Source organism: Anopheles funestus, chromosome 2RL (genome assembly GCF_943734845.2).
Source record: "Anopheles funestus chromosome 2RL, idAnoFuneDA-416_04, whole genome shotgun sequence".
NCBI lineage: Eukaryota > Metazoa > Arthropoda > Insecta > Diptera > Culicidae > Anopheles > Anopheles funestus.
Genome location: NC_064598.1, coordinates 33,327,168 through 33,354,419, shown reverse-complemented (window position 1 = coordinate 33,354,419; position 27,252 = coordinate 33,327,168). Strand labels below are relative to the sequence as shown.

Genomic DNA, 27,252 nt, shown 5'->3' with positions numbered 1-27,252 from the left:
ACAAAGTTGGGGCAGCCCGGTGGTGCATGTGATAAACGGCGCCAGTCCACACGGCCGGACCGGGTTCAAATCCCATCCGGACCGTCCCCCCGTAGCAGGGACTGACTATCCGGCTACGTGGTAAAAATAAGTCTAGTAAGCCAGAAATGGCCGGCGTGACCTGTAAGGTCGTTAAAGCCAAGAAGAGACTACAAAAATTGTAAACGAACCATTGAATACACATTTATGCATTTATTTTGTCTCTTTTTTATAAAATGTTATTCAAGTGTTTTATTACATCTTATTCCTTACACTTAGTATTATAATTGTTTTTATTGTAGTAGTAAAATTTAAAAGAAAACAGAAAGGTGTTATACACTGCACAGCAGTTCTTGCCCTTCCGCGAAGGGCTCGATAGTAGTTTCAGTGTGTTCTGTTTCATTCGGTTTGTTCCTTCATTCCAACGTTTCCGAGCTTCTCATTGCTCCTTTGAAGCATTTAATGTTGTTGAAATGGTCCTACGAATGATAGGCACAGCAATCAAGGCGATGGATGATGATCGGCACATAGAAACGCCAATGCGCATTACAATTAACAGAAAAAAATACCGCTGACCTACCTAATTATTGCCATCAACATTCCAACGACTATCTCAGCGAATATTGATATGATGTGTGAAATAGAATTCGGAAGGAACTATTAAGATAAGTGCGACTGTATGATCATGCACCCTGCTAACGAAAGCAAGCAAACGGTTTCGATAAAATGATGAACGCGTGTAATGAGCACGAATAAGCAAGCTATTAATTCCGCCAGATTGGGACGATACTAAATTTCCAGTGAGTGCGCTGCATTTCGAGTTGTAGGACAGTTTTACTAATTCATGTTGCTCCCTATGTTTTGTTACTCCCTTTAACGATCAGTTTCACATTCGCTTTCTTCACTTTATACAATGATCACAATCTCATGCTGAACTGTCCAAAACAGTTCAATCGCCCACGCATCAGTCATCGACGAAAGTCTTATTATACTTAAGCTGATCGTCACCGCTTTCCTCGCCATAAGTTGGACGAAACACACGTTCGATCACGAGGAACCGAATTCCTTCATCCACTGCTGATACTTCGCTAGATCGTCTTTGGATACGCTCTTGTTGCACTTGGCAATGGCCTCTTTGAAGTCCTGCTTCGACACCGGCAGATCGAGTTCCTCCTTTGCCAGCTGCCGTATCTGTTCTGGCCGCAAGCCGGCGATCTTGCGCCGCATCGACATCATCGATGCATCGCGGCAAACATTCGTTATGTCCGCACCGGAGTAACCATCTAGCCGGTCAGCAATGTCGCGCATGTCCACCGATTCGTCCACCTTTACTTCACGCAGATTAATCTTTAACAGTGCCTCACGGCCCTCACTGTTCGGAAGTGGGATATAGATTCGTTTTTCGAGTCGTCTCCGTAACGCCTCGTCAATGTCCCAGGGGAAATTGGTCGCGGCCAGTACCATAACTATCTTGGTCGCTTCATCGTTACTGACGCCGTCCATCTGCACCAGCAGCTCGGATTTGACACGCCGCGAAGCTTCATGCTCGGACTCCGAACCACGGCGAGAGCATAGTGAATCGATTTCATCGATAAAGATCGTACTGGGCGCGTAGAAACGTGCCATCTCGAACAGGAGACGAACCAGCTTCTCAGACTCACCCCGATACTTTGAGGTAAGTGTCGACGAGGACACGTTGAAGAACGTTGTGCCGCATTCGGTAGCTACGGCTTTAGCGAGCATAGTTTTCCCGGTACCGGGTGGACCAACCATCAGCACACCTTTCCACGGTCTTCGGATGCCCTTGAAATAGTCCGGCATCCACATCGGCAGGACGACGGCTTCCTCCAGCAGCCGTTTCGCTTCATGCAGGTCCGCTATATCATCCCAGTGAATGTTTGGATTCTTCTGCAGTATGTCACGCTCGAGCATATCCACTAGATCCACATCCACGTGGCTGGCCGGTTCGAATTTGCGCTCCACTTCCTCCGGTGTATCGCCACCGTTACCTTCCTCGTCGTCCAGCTTTTCCTTGTCGCTCTTCTCTCCATTGCCGTTAGTAGCATCACCAGCCCCAGTTACGGTCGAGCTCCGCTGTCCTGCCCCACCTTTCGTTCTCGTCAGCGTTCCGGTGCGCGATGCACCATTCATTCCCGAGCTGCCGCCAGTCGTGGCACGTGACGACTGGCTGATTGTCTTGCGTCCTCCGACGGTTGACGTGGATGCCGATTTAGTAGCCGCATTTCGGCGGTTTACTTCCGACTTCCGGTTCAGCGCCGTGCTGGAGCGTGATTGATTGCGGGGTGCTACGGCGCGACGATGATCCGGCGGTGGCATATCCGGTGGTGGTGCCCACACATCCGGGTCAACGGCACCTCGGCCGGATACAGGCGGCATCCAGATGTCTGGATCGGCCCGAAACCAAGCTGCTGGATCTTTGCTGGCCGTTTCGTGCAGGGGCGTGCGGATGCGAGCTTGTAGCGGTGCATTTTGCAGATCCATTGTAATCTCCGTAAGCGTCTTTTGAATAAGTTTCATTTGATTGTACTCTTTGTTAATTTCTTGTTGTATCTACAACCGAATGAGATAAAGAAAAAATATAGGAAAAGTTAGTAAAACAAATGGTACAAAGCCATGTGTCAGCACCACGTCTTACCATTAACCATTTGCCCTTTTGCAGTGGTTCACTAAGGCCGATCAGCAGTTTGCGCAGCATTTGTAGCACACCCTCATAGTAGATACCGGCCGAATCGTAGTTCCCCATCACGGCCATTTCACGGGCCAGTTTCGTGTTTTCACATATTTCCGATGTCGATAGACCAGCCATAACGATGGTCATTCCTCCTGCCGTATGGCGTGACGGCGCGTCGGTAGCGGCGACACAAGGAACTAATGTTCTGTTCAGCTTTCAGTTATCCTTTGATTTCTAAGTGTTTGCTCTACACGCCGCATTTAGGATTTACTCAGTAGATCTGCAATTAAATTTAAGTTAGAAAACAACATTTTAAATTCAATTTGTACAAATATACGTTGAAAGAACAATGCGTTTAAGAATGTACGTATCTACTAGGCTAATACTTTTAGCTACTTCATATTTCAAACATAAGTTAAATTTTTTTTTTGTTACTAGCTTCTCCTCCTATATCTTTCACACTGAATGTAAGTGACATGATGATAGCCCGTGGGTACAACGTCGGCAAATAAGACGCAACACGGAACCGACACGTAGCCGGACGTAGTCAAAAGCGAAAAAAAACCCAAACCTTAAAACAGAGCTCATTAAAAAGTTCTCACATTTCAATCACCTATACAGCGACCCTGATACTGACCGGCGTCTTTTGTGGCCTCGTTAAAACCTTCGCCCATTGGGCGGCTGGTGCTGTTTGTAATCGACGACGACGAAACCACAACGAGGGAAGCAAAAGTTTCATCCATTTACAACCCGGTCGTGCCAGGTCCTGTGGGTCTATCCTACTACCGGTTTCGACTACCTTATTCTGTGTGTATACCTATTTTCTTCCACCTAGTACCTGTGACACAATCGTCAATTATAAGCTAATTAGTGAAGACATATGCATACCTTCTCCCTTGTCTATAAACACCACCTTTTGCTAGGTGTTGTTGCTTTCGGTTCTGAATTCTTTGACCGGTCGAAGCTACTCTTCGTCACAAATCACACCGTTCCAGTGTACTTGTGTGAAACCATGACGGTTGAATTTGTAATCAGAATTATGTGGCCGAAGAAAGCCAGACGAAGGTGCACGTATGTCTGGCAAACAGTAAGCAGATAGAACCAGACGATACTCTGTTACCACGGATGTATTTACATTTTTATCGGTTGAGTGAAAGGAAATTGCGTGCGGTGAAGAAATACATCTTACCATCACCAATGCATTTTCCTCTTTGGACACTTTCTTTCCTTAATGTGTTTTTTTTCGTTGTTGATTACTCCCTTAATGGTATCGTCTCTTATAGAGTACTTGAGTTTCCAAAGTTTATACCTTGTTCATCGACAAAAACAATGTACATCAAACAACAACCATCATCAATCGCATCAATGTCACACGAAATGGAGTGAGAAAAAGCTTAAGCCCTTCTTAAATTAATTAACCACTGCACTTCGGTCAAACACGAAAAGGTAAAGCAATTCTTCTGCCTACTTTGCGCTGCGTGGCGCGCAAAAGCTTTATCTCACTGACCTACAAAAGACAACCACGACAGCGCTGGGAATGAAGCACAAGCACATGACTAGCGTTGGAAATCATTTTGAAAGGTTGAAATAGTACGTACAATGTGTAGGATGAACTTTACTAAAAGTAAGTCAGACCAGTTTAGCACATTGCTGAACCACCTTAAGCAATGTCGGGGTTGTCCAACTCATTATTTGGAGGTTGGTATTGATGTCGAAACGGTATTATAGTTTCAGGGCTGTTACAGAAGTCTCTATTTTAAAACCGCGAAATCCGCGCCAACCCATTTGAAATCCGCGCCAACCCATTTGAAATCCGCGCCAACCCATTTGAAATCCGCGCTAGATTTTCAAATCCGCGCCAATATGAAAGTAACCCATAGAATTATTGAATCAAGGTATTGATAATGAAAAAAAAGTACTCAGTTTATTTTTTCCCGATGTTGGAACATTTGAAACAAAATGTAGTTAATTAACCCTCTATGATGATTAATTGAATAACCGCTTTGCCTATGATGCAACCAATTGTTAAGTCTTCTTCTTCTTGGCTTAACGACCTTACAGGTCACGCCGGCCATTTCTGGCTTACTAGACTTATTTTACCACGTAGCCGGATAGTCAGTCCTTGCTACGGGGGGACGGTCCGGATTGTTAAGTCTACACCTTGTATTTCCCAGGGAGACATTGCCCCAACGACCTGTCACAAGCAGGAGAAAAGAAGGATAAAAACAAGAAGTTTGGAAAAAAGCATAAAAATCGTAGGCAACGCCTGCGTAGACAAATAAATATCTTTTTTTGCCACCTGCGAGCCACGTCTGTTAATCGGTGTTCAGCAAAAAAAAGTCTTATTAGTTAGCAAATTTCCGAAAAACCAAATTCTAGAATTCTAGAAATTTCAAGAATCCACAAAGTTAATAAAAAAAAATTTGGTAAAAGTTCATCATTACGTACTATGCAAAACTAATAGTTATTCCATATTCTGTGCCTGGCACTACCAATATGCTAGAATTTTATGAAGTCTGATTCAATAGTTTAGTTCAGTGTTAAAAAAATACTCAGTGAAAAGATTGCTACACACTATAATCATAGAATTAAAAATTCGTAAATTCGTTTCATCCTGCTGCTTCTCCGTAGGAATGAAATTCTTCAATCCACCAAACTACCAAAAAATCCGCACGCTTTCTCGCTTTATTTGTTTGAAATCATATGTGGCAGAGCGAGAAGAATGACACACTCAACCATATTGGAAAATTTCAGCGCGAGACTTTTTTGTGAGTGGCAAAGATGAAAATAGGTGTTCAAAACATTTAATCATTTTTTGCGTCGTATGTCCTATAAACAAAATGAGTATGATTTCCCATTACGTCCACTACATTCAGAATTGATAAAATGAGCAATTTTTCGATTTTGATTATGAGTAGATTGGATGAGAAGACGTTATTATGATTTTAGACGTTATTTTGTACATTTACGCAAAATCCGCGCAGATAAAGGGTAAAAACGCGCGAAATCCGCGCGAAACGCAAAATCCGCGCCAAACGCAAAATACGCGCTAGCTGTAACAGCCCTGTAGTTTGCATCTTCTTCTGTTTTCCTTTTGACCAACCAATATCTAGTCAAATCGTGTGTTCTGCCAGAATTTTGTTTATTCTTTTGTGTTTCAATATGAACCGATTGAAACGTTTAGTTTATAATGTACGATATAGCTTGTAGGCTACATGACGTCCAACGTTCTCGCTCCGTCTATTACACCAAAGATCGTATAGAATAAAATAATAGAACAAATAGAAACTTATTTGGATCTGTGCCTTCTATGAAAAATCTTTAACTATCTGTTAAAAATCAACCTTAATGTGCCAAAATCTCTCTCTCTTAAAGGTAGTAAAACCAAAAATAAAAAGTAATACTTCTATACTACTTATCAATTTAAGTGTTTTTGTACACAATTATTAAGAGCTTGATTATATATTCATATACATACTACAAAACCTCAAATACGGAATTCGGAACAAATATATAAGTCTTTCATCAACAAGAGATCAACATGTTTAGAATCAGACATTTTTTTCCTACTAATTTTTGCAACAAATATTAAGTGTGACAAACCAACAAAAATAACTAGTCTGATAGCTTTAGTGTTAACAATAGCGCTACAACACACATCTCCAGTTTTGACATACCTGACTTTAGCGAACGATCAATCGGTAATACTCTTCTTAAGTCAGGACAGACAAGACATTGAAACTAGTCCGTACCTTATGACTATTACGATCACTTGTGTGCTGGTGTCCTACAAAGAAAAAGAAAAGGCAAAACATAAAAATCAAATATAGAAAGCGCAACCGGTGGTCCTACAGAAAAACAAACAACAATGGACAAATAAAATATGAAACATAATTAGCCTATTCGTTCTCTCCCTCGTACGTTTAGATTGAATGTTTCCCGCTTCGTTCGAATGGTGTTGAACTCCCCCCGCAAAACCCAGTTCTATTTTGAATCAAATATCCTCGGATTAATGCATCCACCAGCAAATAAGCGGGAAAGGTTGACCAAGGAGGAGTGTATTTGGCGGGCCGTGTACAATGCAATTGTTGTTCGTTGAGCCATTTATCTACCCAGATCTTCGCCAGTATGCTACCCTCACCAAAAACATGGTAACAGGTCAGCCAGAAAACGAGACTTTTGCACCACTTTCGTACCGGTAAAGTTTCGGCTGTGTCTATCAATCTCTTTATTCATCGCACGAGATCACCACCGTTTAGAACGGTTCGTACCGCAACCGCCTTCTGATCGCGAAAATTTGTTTCTTCTTCATTCTTTTGCGATGCAACGATGCACACGAAAATAAAACGTGCGGTGCACGCCCGTGTACCGAAAACCGGGGGGTACGGCACAATCCTACTTGACGACTAGAAAGAATGTGTATCCTTAGTGGCTGAACGCGTCACAGGGCCAGGCAGGGCGTTTTGGTATGTGCGGCGGACGTCTTGTACCGGTCGTGTATCTTTTGCAGCATGCCCGATTTAGAGCAGTTTTTCCATAATACGCAAACAGCAGTGTCGCTTCGTCATCGGGTTTATGTAGAGGGAATTCGTGTGAGTCATACTGAACGGTATGCGACAATGCTGCCATTTGGTGGGTTTTTAAGTGAATCCAATACCAGGATTTGTGTGTAAATATGAAAGAAAGGATTTTTTTAACTGAAATAAATAAAACAATTAAAAAAATGATTGGATTGATCACATTAATTTTTAAAACCAACACATTAAAAATAACACGAACATAATTTGAAACTCGATCATGTCTCGCACAACACTCACGAAGTGTTTCGTATTGCAACAAAGCACGGTGCAATTTAAATATAAAATTGCACCGATTTACACTGAAATTGCAATCGCAAAATTCCCTTCGTCTTTGGGGCCACGCTGCACAAAACGATGCATCGCAACGGGGTGGCAAGGTACTGTGGATGACGATTCTACCCCAAAGGGGTTTCAACCGACGGAGCGCACACTTCGTCTAGGGCGGTTAGGAAATAAACGATAGTCATCGATCACGGTACATCGAAACAGTTTTTAGGGATAGCAAAATACATTTGGTTTAGTGGGATACGGAATACGGAAAGCGTCGCTTTGAGGAAGATAGATCGGTGTGCTCACAGCGTTGCCGTAGAAAGTTCGTCGAATGATCGAGGTGATCGATTCCCGTAACCAATCTCATCCTAAAACACCTTCTGAATACTGCCACCCAGCTGGTAGTATAAGCGATGGGTCATTATTGTCCTACTGTCCGGCGGCAAAAGGGAAAACAATGATCCAAACCCCCACTATTGAAAGGGCCACAAAGAAGAAGTCATTTGTGAGTGAATGTGTTTTAAGCAATGGAAATTTGTCTATCCGCGGTAGATGGCCACGGTTCGCTACGGTTGTTGGAGGAAGAATAGAGTGATGGATATAGTGAGGCAGAGGTTCATGGTTTAACCGTTCGTTCGGCAATCTAAAACCTGAATGGGAACGAAAAATAAACCGTTCCAATGGACAGCATCACATTGCAGTTTTGTAACAATAGACAACGTGTACCTTTTGCGTGAGGCAAACAGAGAACTCCATTGTTGAATAATTTCGATCCTATTGCTGCAAAGAATGGATCAATTCAAATGAATAAAGATGTCTTACTTACTGGGTAATGTAGTAAGAGATTGTTTAACTTAAAGATACATTTAATTCGTATCAGAATTTGTTAAATATTTGTATATTTGAACTATTTTTAAATATACTTTTTTCAGTCATCAGTTCTTCATCTGTTTCATCTTATAAATAATAAAATAAAATCATATGCTTATGCGGCTTTCGCACAACCTTCCTAGCACGGTGGCAAATGCGTACATCAACCTCATCTTCAAATCCGAACAGGGAACTTTCTGAAGAACTACAAACACAGCAGTGCAACGAAGTACGCGCACACAACGGCCACAGTCCATAAATCAAATGTACGAGGGTAGGGCAAACGCAACGAATCAGCTGTCCCAAAACCACTGACGATTTGTCTCGAACCGTTCCAGCGGACCATCGCCACCAGACATATGAAGGGTCAGAGACATTCGCTACGAACTTCGAAGCAAAAGGAAGAGAACCAGCAAATGCAATGAACTTCCGTAATGGAGTAGCGAAGAGTGTATTGATGTATTAATAATTTGCCCTGAACTTGACCGATCCAACAATGATACAAACAAAACAACCATCGTAAGAAAAAAAGAATGATGAAGATTGAAAAATAGCCAAGAGAACTGTGTCCACTACATCCATTACTAACCCTTCGAGAAGCATCAGCCAAAAACAAGAAAAAAGTGTAATGAAACGATCACTGAAACACGTAGAAGGATTTTCGTGCTCGAATATGTCACTTTTTTAGCCGATATGGTGAGTTCAAAAATGTCATCCCCAGAGAACTAATCACTGCCCTGATTAACCATCTACGAGTATACCAAAATATAAGTAAGACTGAAATGGCTGGCCAAGACTTTCGTGGTTGTAGAGTCACAAAGAAGACGATGTATTCTACTACAATTACAGGCTCTATGCATCGAATGATACTCTCCAGGAATCGGTGGGCTGAACATATCATTAAAATGACACACCGGAGGTACCAATGTTGGTGTTGATGCGCATCTCGAAAAGCGACAGATTAAACGTCGGTAGTCTTCGGTCGTAAGCGACTATAGTTCCTGGTAAGAAAGTAAGCACGATATATGTAGAAATAGCATCAGGGTCGATTAAAACGTTATTCGCATTTATGTATCATTCTTTTTTTGCACATTATCTACTTCATATGAACCCGCATTGACCCATCTCAGTGGATCCTAAGGAACCCTTTTTTATGAGGGAATTTCATGACATGAAGTTTTCAAGTTTCCTTTCAAAAATGTATAGAACCTTATCCTGTTTTTCTTCGCTAATTTGAGGCCTGTTTTGAGAATCTTTTTTTTTAATCAACATACACTTATGCAACTGTTACAATCCTCTGCACAAAAACTATACGAAAAACCAAGCTTCTAATCTTGTTTGTTCATTTAAGGGTTATCCGGTACAAAAACCACATACGATCACTCAGGAACATGCGTCGGTGGTTGAAATAGTAAACACTTCCATCGCGAGAAAGGCCAGAGAAGGCCACGGTGCTATTAATTTGTACCATGCAAATAGTTCGTTACAACCACGTGTAACCATATGAGGTGGTTGGTGTTTTGTGACGACAACATCAGGGAACCTTGATAGTTGCCAACATTGTAGCAACAACGGTCGCAGTCGGAAGTTCACGGTAAAGTTCACAGTATTTCTGTTCAGTTTTTTTCTTGCATGTATTGTACAAATACACATCACTCATTTGCTGCAAAGCCTCAGGTCAAACATATTTAGCAAATTTCAAGACGAACAATCACTTTTCCCTGTAGTGTGCTACCTCCCGATCTGTTTGTACGATTTCCCATTTCAAACCTCCCAATGGACAAGACACAAAACTAACGTCCCGCAAAAGCCTACCAAGTTGCAGAAGGCTAATGGACGCAGAAACCACTCCTCTCGGTACAAGTAAGTACGCATGGAGCTGTAACGGCGACCCCGGTCTCGACAGTGAAAGATTGTGCCCAAACAGGTACACACGCACAGGGGAGAGAGAGTGTTTACCGTGGTATGATGCTGATCTGTCCGTATGGAAGATACGGTACAAGAGGTGTGGTGTTTACGGTTAATTTCTCGCAAATACTCGTCATTCAATTTAAGAGACCGTAATTACACTCCCAGGTCCGGACGGGAGTCGATGTGTGTGACTGCGACCCTTTTCTTCCACCGAACGGCCAGCAAAGCCCGACCAAAGGCTTCAAACGCGTACACCGGTATCTTGGAAAAAGGAAAAATGGTAAAAGAAAATGTTTAACGTAGTTGTTCTTTGCGGCAGAAGTTTGCCCAGGGAGTGGAGTGGCAGCCAAAGGAAAAACACGAAAAGTGCTCCAAAACGGAGGAATAGAAAAGAAGCTAAACTATTCGAGTGTATCCAAACTCTGCTAACGGAATTTCCGTCCTCAAGGTAGTGGACGAACCTCACAGCTGCGCAATGACGGATTTTTTTTCGTTTTAAAATATAACATCTTGTACTAAGTTGAGCTATACACGTGGACAGATTGGACACATGTTCGATTATCTAAGAAGTGTTTGTGAAAACTCTTCTGCTTTACAAATTATGACCCATCGATCACATCACGATGCAAATGACTTCATACGTGGCGGGTTGGAAAGATGGTAAATATCAACATTTCATCCCCAAACATAGGACAAACGAAACCACAAAGCATCAGAGGTGTAAATAACACTCTGAATTCACACTTAAAATGTTGTTTGGTTGCGAATTTAAAAACGGATGCAACAGCAGACGACGGACATTTGGAGAATAGCTCTGTTAGTTTGAAGCTTAATCAACTACTGTTTTTTACACTTTAGGATTTTAATTTTTGTTAATTGATCCCACCAGTTTTTATTTAATCCCAATGTCTGTGTTTTATAGAAGTATATAACTGATTCATATATTTATCACACAAATTAATGGTTTGGACTATGCTTCTGGTTACTTTCAACTACACAATTTGTCACAAAATTGACTAAAATCTTGATTTTCTGATCACATCAACCGATCATCAGCGTTTAATCAATGTTCAATAATATTTTTTACTGCTTTTCGTAATAATGTCATGCAAACATTCAAATTTAATCGTTGATCGCAAACAGTAATAGAGGTCATGAACCAGTATGTAAGTAAATTAAAAAATCTTCAAATATCACATTAATTTTTCCATACTTGATAAAGTCAATGAAAATGCTGAGAATAAATTAAAATTAGTGTATTTTTTGTCTTTTACTGCGTAACAATCCGATAGTAACGTGGCATCCTTCTCTCTTTAAAGTACTGGCGGTTTTGGATCTCTTCTCATGCAAAACGGCCGCTCTGTAGCAGAAACTATTTATTCAGGTACACGTAGTAATTCACTTACTACCAGTCTTACTGAGTCTGAATCAGAGACAAAATATTTGAAATTGTAGAAAGCATTTAATGAGCAGGAATACTATTCTACGGAAACATTTCAGCTAAATCTTCTCCTTCAACAGCAGACATTTCCTTTGGAAATTGGCATCGAATCGCTAATTTGTATCACCTCAACCAACCACGTTCGACCCTGAACCGTTCGACGATCGCGTCGAAATTACACGACCGCCGGGGGATCGGTATGTACCGTGCCTTGGAACCAATACTCAAACTACTACGATCCACAACAACCGTCAAGCATGTGAAGGTCGTACTCGAATTTGCTTACCGGTAAATACGATCCAAATCGCAAAGCAAAAAAACAATCATTTTAAAAGATCGGTAAGAAAGAAACACGTGCGATTTCCCCACCTTCCGGATAGTTGCCGAGCAAAATTGTGTTATTTTTTTTTTCTATACTTCGGTTTACTTGATGCAATGCTTTGTGCTTCCATTCCCTAGACATTCCTACATTCGCCATTACGTACGCCCAGTATTTGCCGCTGGTCCAAATGCGTTCGGCTAGTGGCCAAAAAATGTTCCGGAACCGTTTCCGGCCTGTTGCTTCTCGGAGGAAATAGCAAACAAAAAAAAATACAAACAAACGATCGATTAGTCAAAAAGAAAATAAGCCGTGTGCACGGGGTGGGATCTTTTTTTTGGGTACCTAAAAATAGTAAAATAGAAACATCAGGAAGAAAGTACCATTCCACAAGTGATCGCATTTGTGGTCGTATATTGTGTGCGTTTTTTTTGTTGTTGTTTGAATGTTTGAAAAGTCTTTTAAAGAAGTGCAAATTGTTGCCTTACGCCGATGCTACGGATGGATAGAGAGTGGCCAGCTTTTACGTGTCTCTCCGTACGAAAACTACCGGATCTTTACTTAGTTTCGGCACCACACAGCTATGCAGCAGCGCGTTCAGAGGAGTTTTAGGTGAAAATGAAACAATTGCACCACAAACTGGTGCGCTGTGCGTCGAGAGTACGGAAATAGAGCTAGTAGAGAGCGGTGTGCACCGAAGGAAAAGTACACATTTGAATGCACGTGAAAATCTTTTTAAATTTAAATCATTCATCAGAAAACCCCGAAAAAAGAGGTAACAAAATACAGCACAGTCGTGGTTGGTGAAGATGTGATCCTAAACTACGCGATACAGAAAACAATCGTTTTGGGACTGATTTTCCATCCATTACTTGGGGCCGGGAGCTGCATCAACGCATCAGGGACAGGAAAAGTGTGGGAAGCAACCATCAACGGGAGTTTAAATCGTTGTGCAGATAGAGACTGTGCCCTGGTCTGGGGCCTATGGTTGGGTGGCAGGTTAGCTTAGAAGCGGAAGTGGAAAGTGCCGACTGCATAACGACCTTCGCGGTGCGGTTGGACGAATGGTGGATGGCAGGCGGGTGTTGTAAAGCTTTGGCACAGATTAAGCGGATCATACCCGTCTCTACTTAGCTAAAGTTGCATTTCAGTGTATGCGTGATTTGAACATTTTTTTTTTTGCTGTCTGTGACACACATTTGCTTTTGCTCTTCGTTTTACATTGTTTCTTCGTACAGTTCGTTGCGAATCATTACACCAAGCGGGTCATATCAGCAGCAAGTTGATTAATTAGTAAGTCTTTGCATTAATTTCTGAGGTGGTAAATATATTGTAGTTATTTTTTTTTTTGGCTATAAAGACTTGTTCATTAGTAATCGGTTAATGATGAATAAATTTGTTTTGACAAAGAAATAAACACTGATGAACTGTTTTATTTTATGTCTTCTTTTCTATTTGCTATTATCCTTAATGGTGTCTCGTGCTTGCTATTATAATAAAGTGGCGAACAGCTTTAAAATGGATTGGAATGTATACTAATAAAAAACTATAAACGAATCGATCCGCATTCACCAGTCCGTAGACATTCGTAACCTTTTTTTTTGGGGAACGGTTATTGGTTCCATTCCACGACTCAACAAGTTTGTTAAGAGTTTGGTAGAGTTAATGAGTCGTCTACCCACTGATACTGCAAATTTAAACACGAACGGAACAAGACGGATTGGATTCCAATAGCAAAAAATCAACTAGAAAACTAGTTGATACGAATTACTAGTGGCTAATGAGTCACTAGCTACATTATTTTAAAATGTTGAATGTTACCCAACAAATATTCAAATTTTACAAAACTCTAACTCGACACTTTGCAAGTGGTTATAATATATTATGCATTTTATTACAATTCAATCTTGCAAAAGAGTCATAAAGCCAAACATGTGCGTAACATACATCCTCGTTTTCAACAAAAATCAATAAACAAACAAGAATTGAAAGAAAGAAAAAAACGTTTAAAATGTAATGCCACGCCGTTTCCGATCTCTAATCAAATCAGAACATTATGTCCTACCCACGAAAGTACGAACTGACACTTGCACAAACCATTCATCTCCGAACAGCAGACTTGGAATCTACTACAGCCGTCTTTACCACAGCTGACGTCACCGAATTGAAGCGCGGACTCATTCAAAAATCACAACCAACACCCCTTAACGCCTCCGCAAATTTGCCAGCAAAATACGCACAGCAGACGAAAAAAAAACCAAACACCAATCTCTGTGATCGAAGAGTATTTAAACTCTAACAGCAAACCGAATGGCATGATATGAAGCGACCGATCGATGGCCACTTCCAACCCGTGAGACCTTGTATCCGGATGGATGTGTGCTTTTTTCTCTCTCGATATTGTGTTTGTGTTGCTGTAGAGTACCGTGGACCTAGCGTAGGACGACATCGACGATGATGACGGCGACGTTCCCAAATGGAACTTGGGGATGGGGTGGACTTTAAACAAGCGGCAAGGTATGGTCTTGCATGGAGCACCAACGATTACGATCCTCCCCCGCACGATCGTTCACACGTCTTACACGTCTTTCCAGTATGGAAGCTGTCGTTCGTGCGTGATCTGCTGTGCCGAGAAGTATACATTATTTGTGATGGATTATCGAGACTTGCAATTGGTATACGTAATTCAATCTTCTATATGCATTTTGGTTAAAAGTTTCCCCGAAAGGCCGATCGTGGTTAAAAAGGATAAGTTAATAAAAGATAAGTAAATAAAAGTAAATAAAATTCTGAAAGAAAATGTAAAAAATATCATTCAATGTTACAAAGGCTGAAGAGAGAAAAAATAGTCTTATTTACGGCTAAAGGAAGCCCCATTACATTCAACGTATCCTAAGCTAAACTCGCTCGTGATGTAAACTTCCGATACTTGGCACGTGAAAACGATGAAGCAAAAAGGTCGCAGCAAACGAATGTATTATGCATATTGATGATGCCTCGTTGCACGGAGGCGCAATTTGCCAATCATTTTTCTACCCTTTATGTCTAGTCCGATCTCATATTCTTGTCTCCCACCAACCTCAATATAATCGGCGAGTGTATCTCCCCGTACGAGATTGGTTTGGAAGTGAACCCGAGTAAAAGCAAAAAGTTGCAAAAAAACAATGCTAGTTTTCTCACACATATAACTCATTTTGTTATATGCGGATCACATGCATGAATAGCGAACATGGAAAATAGCGAAGAAAATGCTTCTTACCGAGAGACACTTTGCCTCCGACCGAGATTCGTTACGATCGCACATGATAAATGATCGTACGGATTTGAATGATCGAGTGTAACGAACGTGATCCATAATTGTTTGGTTTGTTTCACAGTCTGCATCGGCCATTGCAGTCATCATACTATTTTTGATCGTTCGTTTGATTCGTTGGTGACAGTTAAAAAATCTAAAAAGATGTAAATGATACTTGAAATGTTAAAATTCGTTTGAATATGTCCCAACCTTCCAATTTGGCTGAAAGAAAAAAAATCTGTTAAAGAATAAATCTTTAATTTTGTTTCAAGTCAATAACAACCGCTAGGAATTGATAGCTGACGTTGCGTTTATGTATCTTACCGCCAAGCGCGTAGGAAGGAGGGAATTGACACCCCTGGCGAGTTGAATTCACCCTTTCCATTTCGAGTGTCGATCGGTCCATGCTGGTCCATCGGTAGCTTAGAAATGGAAAGTGATATCTTCCGGACGCGCATGGCACGATCGGTTAGCACACCCGTTTCTGTCCCGGAGATCGGATTCACATTATGCTCCATTTTTTTTGGCAGATCGTTTCCATTTCTAACGCGCCCCTCCGCCAACATCAGGGTGCGAAACAGTTGCCCGTTCGGTTGCGAAAGTTAATCACTAGCCGGCACATTAAATGCGAATTATATCAGGGTGAATCGGGTGAATCGATACGAAAATTTAAACTTTGTGCGCGGGTGAAAGCAATGGCGGGAATAAAAGTTTCCATTACAAAACAAGCAAGATCAGTTGCACGAAACCATTGTTGGCTAACAGGAATGAAAGCAAAACGATACACAAGTGGAAGGTTCGTCTACTTCTCGAACTCCTAGGCCATCACCACTTAAACCATCACCTGAGCTAACACGTGTTTGTGCACACAGGTTTACTGTTTTTATTTTCTCGCTTTATTTTACCATCAACTCTTTCCAATTGAATACGAACGGTGAAGAACTAATTGCCCTGTACAAATTTAGCGTCAGCACCGTTAGTATCGTTTGACGGAAGTGAAACAGAGCACCGACGTCTTATCGGTGGAAACAGTGCCCCTGTTGTAGGTGGCGATGAGTCGTGATGAAAAACAAATTGACTGGCCCCAAGTGGGTGACTAACAAAACTATCACAATCGTGGTGGTGGAAGGGTTTGCTTCTTTTGTCGACAGGGGAAAAAGGTGCCAACTGATATCAACATCTAGCTCACGCAATTACTGTCCTTAAAGCATCAACGTTTTGTCGTGTGGACGATTTCTTGTATGAAGGTGTGTTTAATACTTTGTGTAATAATAACTGTTACGTTATGTTGTTATGCTTAATATCGATTAAAATCAATTACTAATCAACTAGACGATAAACAAGAGACTTAAATATCTATTTTAGCCTAATGAATTGAGCTCCCATAGTACAGTGGAGCGCCGATTATCCGGGTACCTTTTATCCGGCTGTCCCATTATCCGTGCAGCTCGGAAATGACAGTTCCAAAAGCGAATTGACATATTAACTGTAAACCGGTGATGGCAAAAAATAAAAGCCTCAATAGGAAATGATACAATTGGCTCAAGTTCGACCAAATAAAACAGATTTAATTTGCAACCTATGGGCACCTAAGAATATTAACAATTAGCTTTAGAAAAAAAGTCCACCCATTACACACAAAACACTAATATTTATCAATAAAAAGAGTTGTGCCAATTATCCGTGATATTCGCTTATCCGGCAAGGGCTGAGTCCGTATCAGCACGGATAATCGGCGTTCCACTGTACTTCATCGAACCGTAAGGATGTTCTTTATTGACCTCACGGGTTATACACATATCGAAATATAATGTTTTAGATCATCGGGTAGATATGTTTCTACACAAATCGATGAAATACTACACAATGGATCGGTTTTTTTGTTGTTTGATAAAATAAAAAAGGGCACACGTACCACACGAAACGACCGCGTCATCGTAAACTTCCAAACGGAACTAGATTAGTCTTTATCAAGAAAGGTAGCTATTTCGATAACATTTTTTCTGCCCCCAACTATCCGCAACCCGCCCTGGGCGAGCTAACAAACATAACCAAGGAAATAACTACCAAATTGTACTCCCATGAAGAACTGGAACACGCTTGATCAATACACGCGAGTCACGCAGTGTGTTTGTGTCTTTAGCTAGATACAATAAAGAAGCCTGCAAGCGCCTGAAAAGAAATAATAGCCCAAAATTTAAGGGACCGAGACAGAAAGACTCCCACGAAATCAGAAGGGCGGTGGGATTTCGAAAGAGCTTCGAAGAAAGTGCCACCGGAACCGTAGCAGTACGTTTAAATACAACGAAAAACCTTTTTAGACATCGTGTATCTGCACCTGGAGAAGCAATTTCTATTTCGCACGCATTTCTTGTAGCTGGAACTACCTTTGCCAGCAAACAGACATCATATGATCGACCTCGTTCACACCGGAACTAAGCTTTCCTGTAAATACACCTCCCCCCCCTTTGGGAAGTTTGTTGAATACATCATTTTCTCACCCCGCTCGTTTGTATGAGAAGTGAAAAACTACCCCCAAAAAATGAACTACATCGACCTTAAGGGATGGTTTGGCCTTGAAAGCATAAACCAAACGTTGGAAGTGCTTGTGGGAACTCTGGTCGCGAATATAACGCTTCTAATCGCGGTTAGATCCCATCAGCGCGAAACCTTCCTGCCAGCGTAGCTTTTGCTGATGTTGTTACAGGTGACAACAAGTTTGATGGCCTTTCTTGGCACGGCCGCTGACGTCGAAACCGGTTGACCTCGACGGCAGTGGTCGGGCGGTGTGTGGAATAGAACGTGTCGGTCTTGTGTCCCCGACGTGCTTGCTTGGGCAAACAACGCAAAGCGGTTCTCTTGTGTGGCCACAATATCTGGACAGTTGTCTCCCTTGACAGGTGAATGAAATCGGTCTCTAGACGGTACGGTGTTGCCGAATCTTCTTTTCGTCTATTAGAGCGTAGATGTAAATGAATTCGTACGTTCGACCATTTTAAGCTACGGTTGAAGATTATGCATTAAGCTTTTACGGGTTGAAGCAATCATCTTACCGATCGAAGTAGCCGCCTCCTATTTGACAGGTTCACCTCTGTTTTGGTTTCGCTTTCTACAGCACCTTTCGGAATACGTAATTTCAACCGAATGGGAAGGCAACGGACGCCATTGTGTGCAAGGCGGGCGCGCTTGGGCGACGAAACGGCAAAACAAGCAAGCTGATAACGACGACGACGTATGTGTTTCGATTCTGACGGAGCAGCGCGGGTAGGATGCCAGCTGATAAAGAAAACTCGTTACGCCACCCCACTAGTGGTTGACCACTCCGCGCTATACACCCACGGCGACAAGCGTTCTTGCCGTCTTTTGATGGTCGATTTCGTTGGCGACGATGCTTTTCCAGCTGCCAGCAATGGACAGCCTCATTTTCCGTGTTGCCTAGCTTCGAGCAACAATTGCCTTTTCTTGAAAGAGTCTACTCGTACTGCTGATGTTGGTTCAGAAAATCGCAATGAAGAAAAAAAAACACTCATAAACACACACACACTCACACTTATGCACGCACACAACTTATTGTGTAGGAATATTCTTTCACACACGCTACTTTGCTCGGTGTTTTCTTTGCTTCATCGTTCCTTCTAAACTGCGGGTTTTTCTAAAGGTGAATAACACACAACCGTTTGCTTGGTCGATTTCTTTCTGGTTCCGGTGTCAGATGGTAACTTGCACCACTATGCACGGTGCGTTCTGACGAGAAAAACACATTAAATTATAAACTCCAAGGTAATTGTGACACGGTGCGGCGTGTGGATTTTGTAGTTTTTTTGTATAGAAACACAAATGTTTAAGAAACGAATTCACACAGAGGGTACACACCGTGGACCGTGGGGAAACCAGCAATGGCACCAAACACACATAGAACGATGGTGCACCGTTTTTCGCATGTACAGCGAAAGATGCACTTCACTGCTAAACCGTTGGGAAGCTGTTGATCTGTTCACACAAGAGCTTCGATCACCTCCGATCGCCGTATACGCAGTGCACGGCTTCTCACGGTACTCTCTTTTCTCTTCGCAAAACCAATTCACACAAACACACGGCCGAAGCAGAACGATGAGCCATCAACGTGAATCTGAACAAGGTACGGGCAACACATGCGTTGTCACAAGATGTGTAGAAAATAATTTCAGCTTTTGACAATAGCAACCCAGCTTGTTTGTGATGTAGTTTTTCTTGTGTTTCATTCGATTTGATCTCTCAAAACGTAAGTATATTTGCGTAACAGCCTAGGCGAAGACAATGGATAAATTTCTATGTTTGAAAACCGTTTTGTGTTTTAATAAACGAGCGTCTTAAAACAACATTGTGCCACAAATGTCAAAACAGATTCCGACATGGATGGAAATGAGATGAAAGCACCTCGTTTTTCGTACTCAAATCGAGATGTCAAATGTACATCGCTAAATTTTAAATTTGATGACACAAAATTTAAAAAAAGATCTCAAACAAACTTTTGAAAGAGTAGTGGAGTTGCTAATTAAATTATTTATCTAAATTACAAATACGTAAAACCGTATTTTTTGTTTTATAATCATTTTCATTTTTGGCTGCTAAAAAAACAGCATGGCGGCTAATTATGTTTCGGCGGCTAATTTTCTGCAGCGACCTGAATTAATCAGGGGTTTATTATAATTTACAAAACTTTCAAATCCAAATCCCCTAATAATATGTATGTTCTTTTGCAACAATAACACAATTAATTTGGATTTGCCAAACTATTATTTTTGAGTGGAATAAAATATTTTGTAATACACAAACGTAAACAAAACCGTTTCAACCGGTTCGATTTGACACTTGCGTTGACTGGCCGTGCGCACACGCACACAGTCAAATCGTTCTTGTAAAAAGCAATAGGCGAAGGAAAACGTCGTTGGTTCGGAAAAACACAGTGTGATATCGTGCTTACACTCGTAGCTCAAGTCTTTTCCCCAATTTTTGCGTGTAATTTCTTGAAGTGAGTGAATTCTATGCTGCCGAAACTTTCGAAGAAACGTGGTTACATATTGTGGAATAAGATAAGGCACTATATGGCTCTAGTGTGCAAATAGCAAAAAAAACCCTTTGTAGACAAAGCAGGAGCAATACTTGTAGACAAATTATAGTTTTTCTTATGAGTGGAAAATGAACATGTGGTGCGTTGCATGAAAGTCCATTCTCTATTAACTCTCCAAATTTACGCACATGTTTGAAGGCTCATCGGACGGGGCAGCGTGTTTGAGTTTTCCACATGTCCTTATTGAAAAAGAAGAAAGAAGGTCATTCTGGAACCGTGAAAAAACAGGATAGTGTTTCTCTTGGTATGTTTTGTGTGTGGTTGTGTTAGTGAGAAATCCTTTTGTCCTGTCATCGTAGAGCGATTCAGCTGGTGCATTACTAGTGTAGTATTTGGAGTTCGATGCTATTTCACATCGAATATGTGGATGCCAAAAAGCCTAAAGAATCATGTTCAAGGCAAACTGAACCGATTCCATCCGACTACATATCGAATGCGAACAAAGCAGCTCTCAGTTTCAGTTTACCCATATGCAAAGCAGGCAAATGCACCATATAGTCACCGAAGAGTGCGTGGAGTGCGTCAGAGAAGTGATCTAACAAAGTGTGAGAGAGAACGACATAAATATAGTTATGAGGAGCGAGAGAGAGTAGAAGAGAAAAAAACACGAGCGTGAAGGGATGAAATTGGTTAGTTTTTCAGCGTACAGTTAGTAATTTGTATTTTCGACTTATCGTACTAACGAATAATTAACCACGACTCGTTGCAGAAGAGCGTTTTGGTTTTTGGGGGGGGTGGTAGCGACCCACTTGGTGGTGCTTTGTCCGTTTCCTATCTTCTTTTTCTTTAAGTGTTTAACTACCCCCTTATGTGTTCATCGTCCAACAAACACGTTACGCGGAACCGCGCTGCAGAAAACGCGCACCGCATTGCGTGACATTACAACGCACGCATACCATGGTGAATGGGAAGTTTGTCTGCATGTGTGTGCCGGTTGCTACCCCTAAGGGTGGTGATTACAACTCTTTACAAACCAGAGCTCAGGGATGCTCAGTGGTTGCTCTGACTACCAAATGATTGCTGAGATATGCGTTGTGATGTACTCTAGCATATGTATATTAGTGTTTGAATAATGTAATCATATTATTCTTAAAAGGAGCATAGGTACACAAAAGCTGCAATATGCTGAATAAATTTTTGTCAAACTCTTGTCCACTTGATCTTGTAATTGGCCATTTTTATACGGGTTGCTTTAATGCAGTTTAATACAGTAGAAGGTCGATTATCCGGTGTGCTCGGGACCGGACTGATGCCGGTTAATCGATTTCCACGGATAATAGTTCCTTCAATATCAAGTTCATTTATATACATATCTCATAATTTATAAAGCATATATAATATCTTTATACTATACTATGGTAGTCCTTTTGCTGCTAAAATGATTATTATCAAATAATATTTAAAATATAGAACGTAAAATAAAATCATTTCAAATATATCGTTTGGTGACGATTTTAATCATTTTAACCAACCAGTACATCAGTACAAATGTTTGCCACGGTTGAACAGCTGTTATTTTTTGGCGCACGGTTAATCCGCCCTCGGATAATCGACGTTCTACTGTACTTTGTTTTTGTTTTTTTCATTTATGTCATGTGTTAATTAAAATAATTTTCAAAACAGCACTAACTACCTAAATGTAGGCCATTTCAATTATACCATAAATTAACTTAAATAATTTGCAAAACAGCACTACTAAGAAAAATTAACATTTTATGAAATAGTTCACATACACACTTGAGTATCTCTGGCTGTCAATCGTTACCCTAGCACAGCTGATGGTCCGTAGGAGTGTTTGCGTACAAGTACAAGCAAGTTGTTGCAGAGAGGGGAAAGAAGTTGGAGAGAAACTAGATGAAGCTGTTTACCTGCGAATATGTATGGATGGAGAAGTAAAAGGGAAGTAATGGACGAAGTCAGAGTTGCGTATTTCGGGCGACATTCTCTTTAAATTTTTCTCTCCCTACTCTCTCGCTCTCTCTTTCTCTCGTCCGACTCTCCCTAGCAACTAGATAGGATGGTTCGTTTCGAATTGCCCTAATAAAATTAAATCATATTTAAACTTTTCCCTCCACAAATGCACCCGGAATCAACTTGAAGTGCATCGAGCCAATAGGTTACCATAGTTACTGTCAGTTACATCATTACATCACGATGCATCGCGTTAGCTGAATAGTAGTGCACCTCTCTCACTAACAGTGGAGAGTATTTCTCTCTGGAAAACTCTTTTAAACATATCTACCCACTACACCCACCCACCGACCAACACCCTCCCGAATGGCTGCACCGTTCGCAGCAGCCTGTGTAGTTTGAAGATTCACCCTTGTTGTTTGTTCACAGTTCTCGCGCTAACCTGCCGGAAGGTGGTCACACGGCAACGCCAGCAAACCGTCGGCATTTGCAATTTATTGTTTCAAAAGTGAAAAGTCCGAAACGTGGCCCGCAACAGTGTTGTTTGTCTCTGTGTGTGAAAAATTAACAGTGTGGGAAAATACAACGGCAGCAGAAAACAACAACAAATTACTTTGCTGGTAAAGAAATTTCAACGCAGCCTACAATCTTCTAGCTAGCTCTTCTTTTGCCCTTCTACTGAGCGGTTCCTTCGGAGGCAACGAACTGCTCATACTTCGGTACCAATTTTCGACCCTTTTTTGCCGTGTACGGGTGGGTGCGAATTAATTTGTGTCGCTGCTAAATTCCGCCCCCAAACCAAAACTTACCCACGGATCCGGACGGTTCTGCCACAACCAATTCCAACACCAGTCAAGGATGTGCCAGTTCAGAGTTTTCTAGCATCGTTCTACAGCGAAAGAAAATCTAAAGTAAGTATGGCATGATTGGGTGTATTATTCCATTTTATTTCTTTCTCACAATAAGATTAAGCGGTCGTAATCAAATACTAAATTACAATGACAAAATGCTGTAAACCAAAAAAAGAGGTATTGAAGCCAAACACTTCTCTACTCTAGAGTTAGTTCATTTCTAAAGCAAACATTCCGTTGTGTGCCTTTGTGCGATTGCACTCCATCTGTGGGTTGTTTGCTGCTGGTGTACTTAGATAAGAGAAGAGAACAGGTTTCCCTAGGTTTTCCTTTCATTGCCATCCCCCCATCGGCGAATGACACCCGTGCAGAACTTGGTGAGCAACTTGCATAATCCATCAACCCGCACGTCTCAACCGGTTCATTGTAGAATGCAATCAAATGGCTGCTTTTGTGTGGCTGCAGGTTCTAGCTGGCTGCAACAGTGTGCAGTAACAAAACTGTCGCCACCCCAAAAACCAGTTGCCACGGGGGGGCGGTGCGGGGGTTCACGACCTTGCCAAGTTGGTTTGAGTCTAGCAAATGAGTGAGCGCGTGATTCGATTGCGCATGGATAGTTTTTCGAATTGAAACGCTTATACGCCTATATACTGCTGCTGACAGACGGCGGGCAAGATATACCGCAAGACATTGCCATTCGCCTGGAGGCCGTATGCGAACCACGGAATTGGACGAACTTCCTTATCGTTGGTCGGAGAGTCCAATCGTTTTCTTGGAGGGAGGATGGGGGGGGGGGGGGATGTGGGAGGGTATGCCGGGAACGATACCACGCCACAGACTGCAATCACATATGTGTGTGAGGAGCGTCATGCGTACTGCTTTGTTTTGTTGCGGAACCCGGCCCGATTGCTGTGGATTCGGGCTATTTTGCTGGGTTTATTTTGTACGTTTTGTTTCTTTATGCTTGCCCGTCAAGTGGACTGAGTCATTAGTGTACTTGCCTCGAACCAGTATAGGCTATCGAAGAAGAAGCCGTCAGCTGTTGAACGTAGATTTATGCAATGAATGATCATTTATAAGTTAAAAAACAGGTTCTCTATTTCATTTTTTGTAAAATTGTTTGATATAAAATATTTCAAACTTTTTCACAAAAACACTTTCAGACAATAGAATTAAGCCCCTCATAACGTGTATCATTTGTAATGAGTTTTTCGAAAAACGAGTAAATTTAAATACGACTATCCCTTGTAATGAGTAATAAATACAGCAATATGAGTATTTGGGTTCTTCTGGAACTCAGTTTTTTATGCTATTCAGTACCGAAATCAAATTATTGAACTAGAAAAAAAATTTGGTTTGATATGGAATGTTCATAAAGAAATAAACTTTATAGTAGAAGTAGACTAGAGAAGCAACCGCAAAAAGGATTGTGACAAAGGTCTACTAAATTTAAAATAATAATAATAATAAAGAGTTTCTAACGAAATTCATGAAAGACTCATTGCCGGAAGAACTTATCGTATTACTGATGCGAAGGAAAAATCAACCAAAAACATGCTGAAGTTGTTGATAGCACGGGATGTTGTGTCTTTATATTTTTACACCTTTTTCTTGTAATCAAGATAACAAACCAATTAGATGAGCATTAATTCCCAGAAAAAGAAAGAAATTGCTGGAACATATTAAATTCGTTATTAAATGATTCATTTGAGCTTGTTCCTAATTGTGCTTTTTGTTATCCATTTTACAGGAAAATAATGTCGAAAAAAGCTTCAAATACCTTACTGAGTTTTAGTATCAAAAGTAAAAGAAAAGTTTTGTAGTGCGGAGTTAAGGTAGACAGAGCCCTGTCGAGGTTTCAACCCAAAGATGGTCTATTTATGAATCATGCATCATTGGTTATGCCAAGAAGTTCGATCGATTCCGACACGTGGGACTCGAACACGCTGCACCTATGAATTGGAGTTGCTTGTGTTCTCTTGCACCAGCCGGAATGGTTGTTCCTACGGGTTGTTTAAGGCTCCAACTCGATAGTTTCGGATCGATCCGCACATCAGTAATGATGATAATGTGTCAAATAGATAGACTTACTATAGTTACAGAAGTACTATTCTTCTTCTTTTTTGTGGGACTGCAATTTCAAGAGGAGGGTCGTTGTTTAATTTTATTTATATGTTTGAAAAGAAATAACCCTGAGTACGGCTGTACAGTCTGGATGAGAGTTGATCCTCAATCCTGTCGTACAAGACAAGGCCACATATGAAGTACTATGAAAATGTAGGAATTTTTCATTCACAGAAAAGTATTGCTGTTATTTTAAAATTTAAATTAAAAAATAAATTGATATAAACAACATATAAAGACAATTACAGCATGATAAACATGTGTATTATATGTATTTCTTATGCGTTTTGCACAAATCTGTAAAGATTGAAGAAAATAATTTGAAGAACTAGTGAATTTCGTAGGAAGGAACTTCAAGTTCAACCTCACATGCATTTAGAATAACAATTTGTTACCAGAATTTGCTGTCAGCAGTCGGGTACATCCATCAGTTTCTAAGTAACCGAATAGTAGCAAGAAATTCAAGGGAATGTAACGATCAATGTAACTGGTTTTGTGTGCTCTACACTGAATATTGGCAAAACGTGTTGATTTTTTAGATGAACAACATTTCCCTCTCGATGGAGTAACTTAAAATGAAACACAAAAAGCAATCTCAAAAAATACAAAACTCATAGTTGTGGTAGATGGTACCATAACGACACTGTTTCTCCTCTCGAAAAAAGCACGTACAATCTGCAGTGCAGCGTCAATCTCGAGACCGGAGCATGAGTTTCATCTTTATCTATCTTTGCTCGTACATCGGCTCGACCGCTATGACCGAATGTTTTCAAACACATTGAAAGCTGTGGCGGAAAAAAATCTTCACTCTGGCGTCATCTAATATAACCAACGTTGACCATTGTGTTATGTGTTTGTATAATTTTGGGGCTATGTTTTCCTGTGGAAAAAAATCCCCAACATGATGGGATGCAGTTTGCAGTAGCAACATGTTGTTGCGAACTGGTCCAAAAAAAAAAAAACGTTCGAGGACACCATTTGTTGGCACAGGTCCAAGTTGGAAAACCGCAGTTTTATCGGTCGGCAAAGGCCTGCGTGTTGATGCTGTATCGGCCATGTTTGACTATCCCAATGACCTAGCAGTTAAACGGGCAGAACATCCCTTCCGGTTTGTTAGGCTTTTGCACATGACCTTGGATAGAGCGTTGATTTATGTTCTGTTCGCTTTTGCATTGCTATATAACAGTGTAATGTTTGCATTCGTGAAATTTATAGTTCGTGCTTTTGTAGCATTTTTTTGGGGAGAAATTTATATTATTTATTCTATCGGAACAATGAATTTACTGTTTCATTTAACTTCATTGCAAATACGTATATTTTTATACCGTGTTGTAACTTTGGTGCATGCAGCATTTAGGATGGGTTTCGCCACGTACACATTTGACTTATTAATTTACCAAATTAACACTAGAACTCCAGATCAGTCATTTTGACTGGAACGCATCATTTTCGTCACATTATTTTTTGGAGTTAAATTTTACATATAATATTCTATTATATACTATAATTAAATACTATCCAACTCTTCGAATTTTTTAAAAAGTAACCACGACCGAAAAACGCTTAAAACGCTTGGTAGTTTTAGTGTTAAAAAAGACAATATACTATGTTAAACGCTTCATATTATTAATTTAATCGTTTTAATGAGCATTATTCATTGCTCGTAATTATACCATCCTTGTCCGTTTTTTTTTAAGATTTATCATATTGTGCTCGCGTTGCTTTAGTTTCGGTTAGTGTCCACACATATGTGTACATGCGCGTAATGAACGATAAGCGGTTTTTAACGAAGATAAACGGATTAAGTTGTGAGCAAGTAAAAATATGCACCTAACCGCGTACCATTCGTTGCAAAAGCAT

General features: G+C 40.9%; 2 protein-coding genes across 2 annotated transcripts in view; one reads left to right on the top strand and one right to left on the bottom strand.

The window, feature by feature from the left end:
• Positions 1 to 216: 216 nt before the first annotated feature.
• Positions 217 to 19,551, bottom strand: LOC125765885 (katanin p60 ATPase-containing subunit A-like 1). The gene is made up of 4 exons (XM_049431383.1): positions 18,450 to 19,551; positions 6,388 to 6,497; positions 2,675 to 2,990; positions 217 to 2,589 (listed from the first exon to the last, which is right to left on the bottom strand). The coding sequence occupies exons 3-4, from the start codon at positions 2,855 to 2,857 to the stop codon at positions 1,066 to 1,068; spliced, it is 1,707 nt and encodes a 568-aa protein (XP_049287340.1). The 5' UTR covers positions 2,858 to 2,990; positions 6,388 to 6,497; positions 18,450 to 19,551; the 3' UTR covers positions 217 to 1,065.
• Positions 19,552 to 20,274: 723 nt separating this feature from the next.
• Positions 20,275 to 27,252, top strand: part of LOC125764202 (uncharacterized) — a 32,898-nt gene continuing 25,920 nt past the window's right edge. Inside the window, exons 1-2 of the mRNA XM_049428167.1 lie at positions 20,275 to 20,407; positions 22,847 to 23,328. The gene's annotated coding sequence lies outside the window, so the exon portion shown is untranslated. The remainder of the gene's footprint in view (positions 20,408 to 22,846; positions 23,329 to 27,252) is intronic.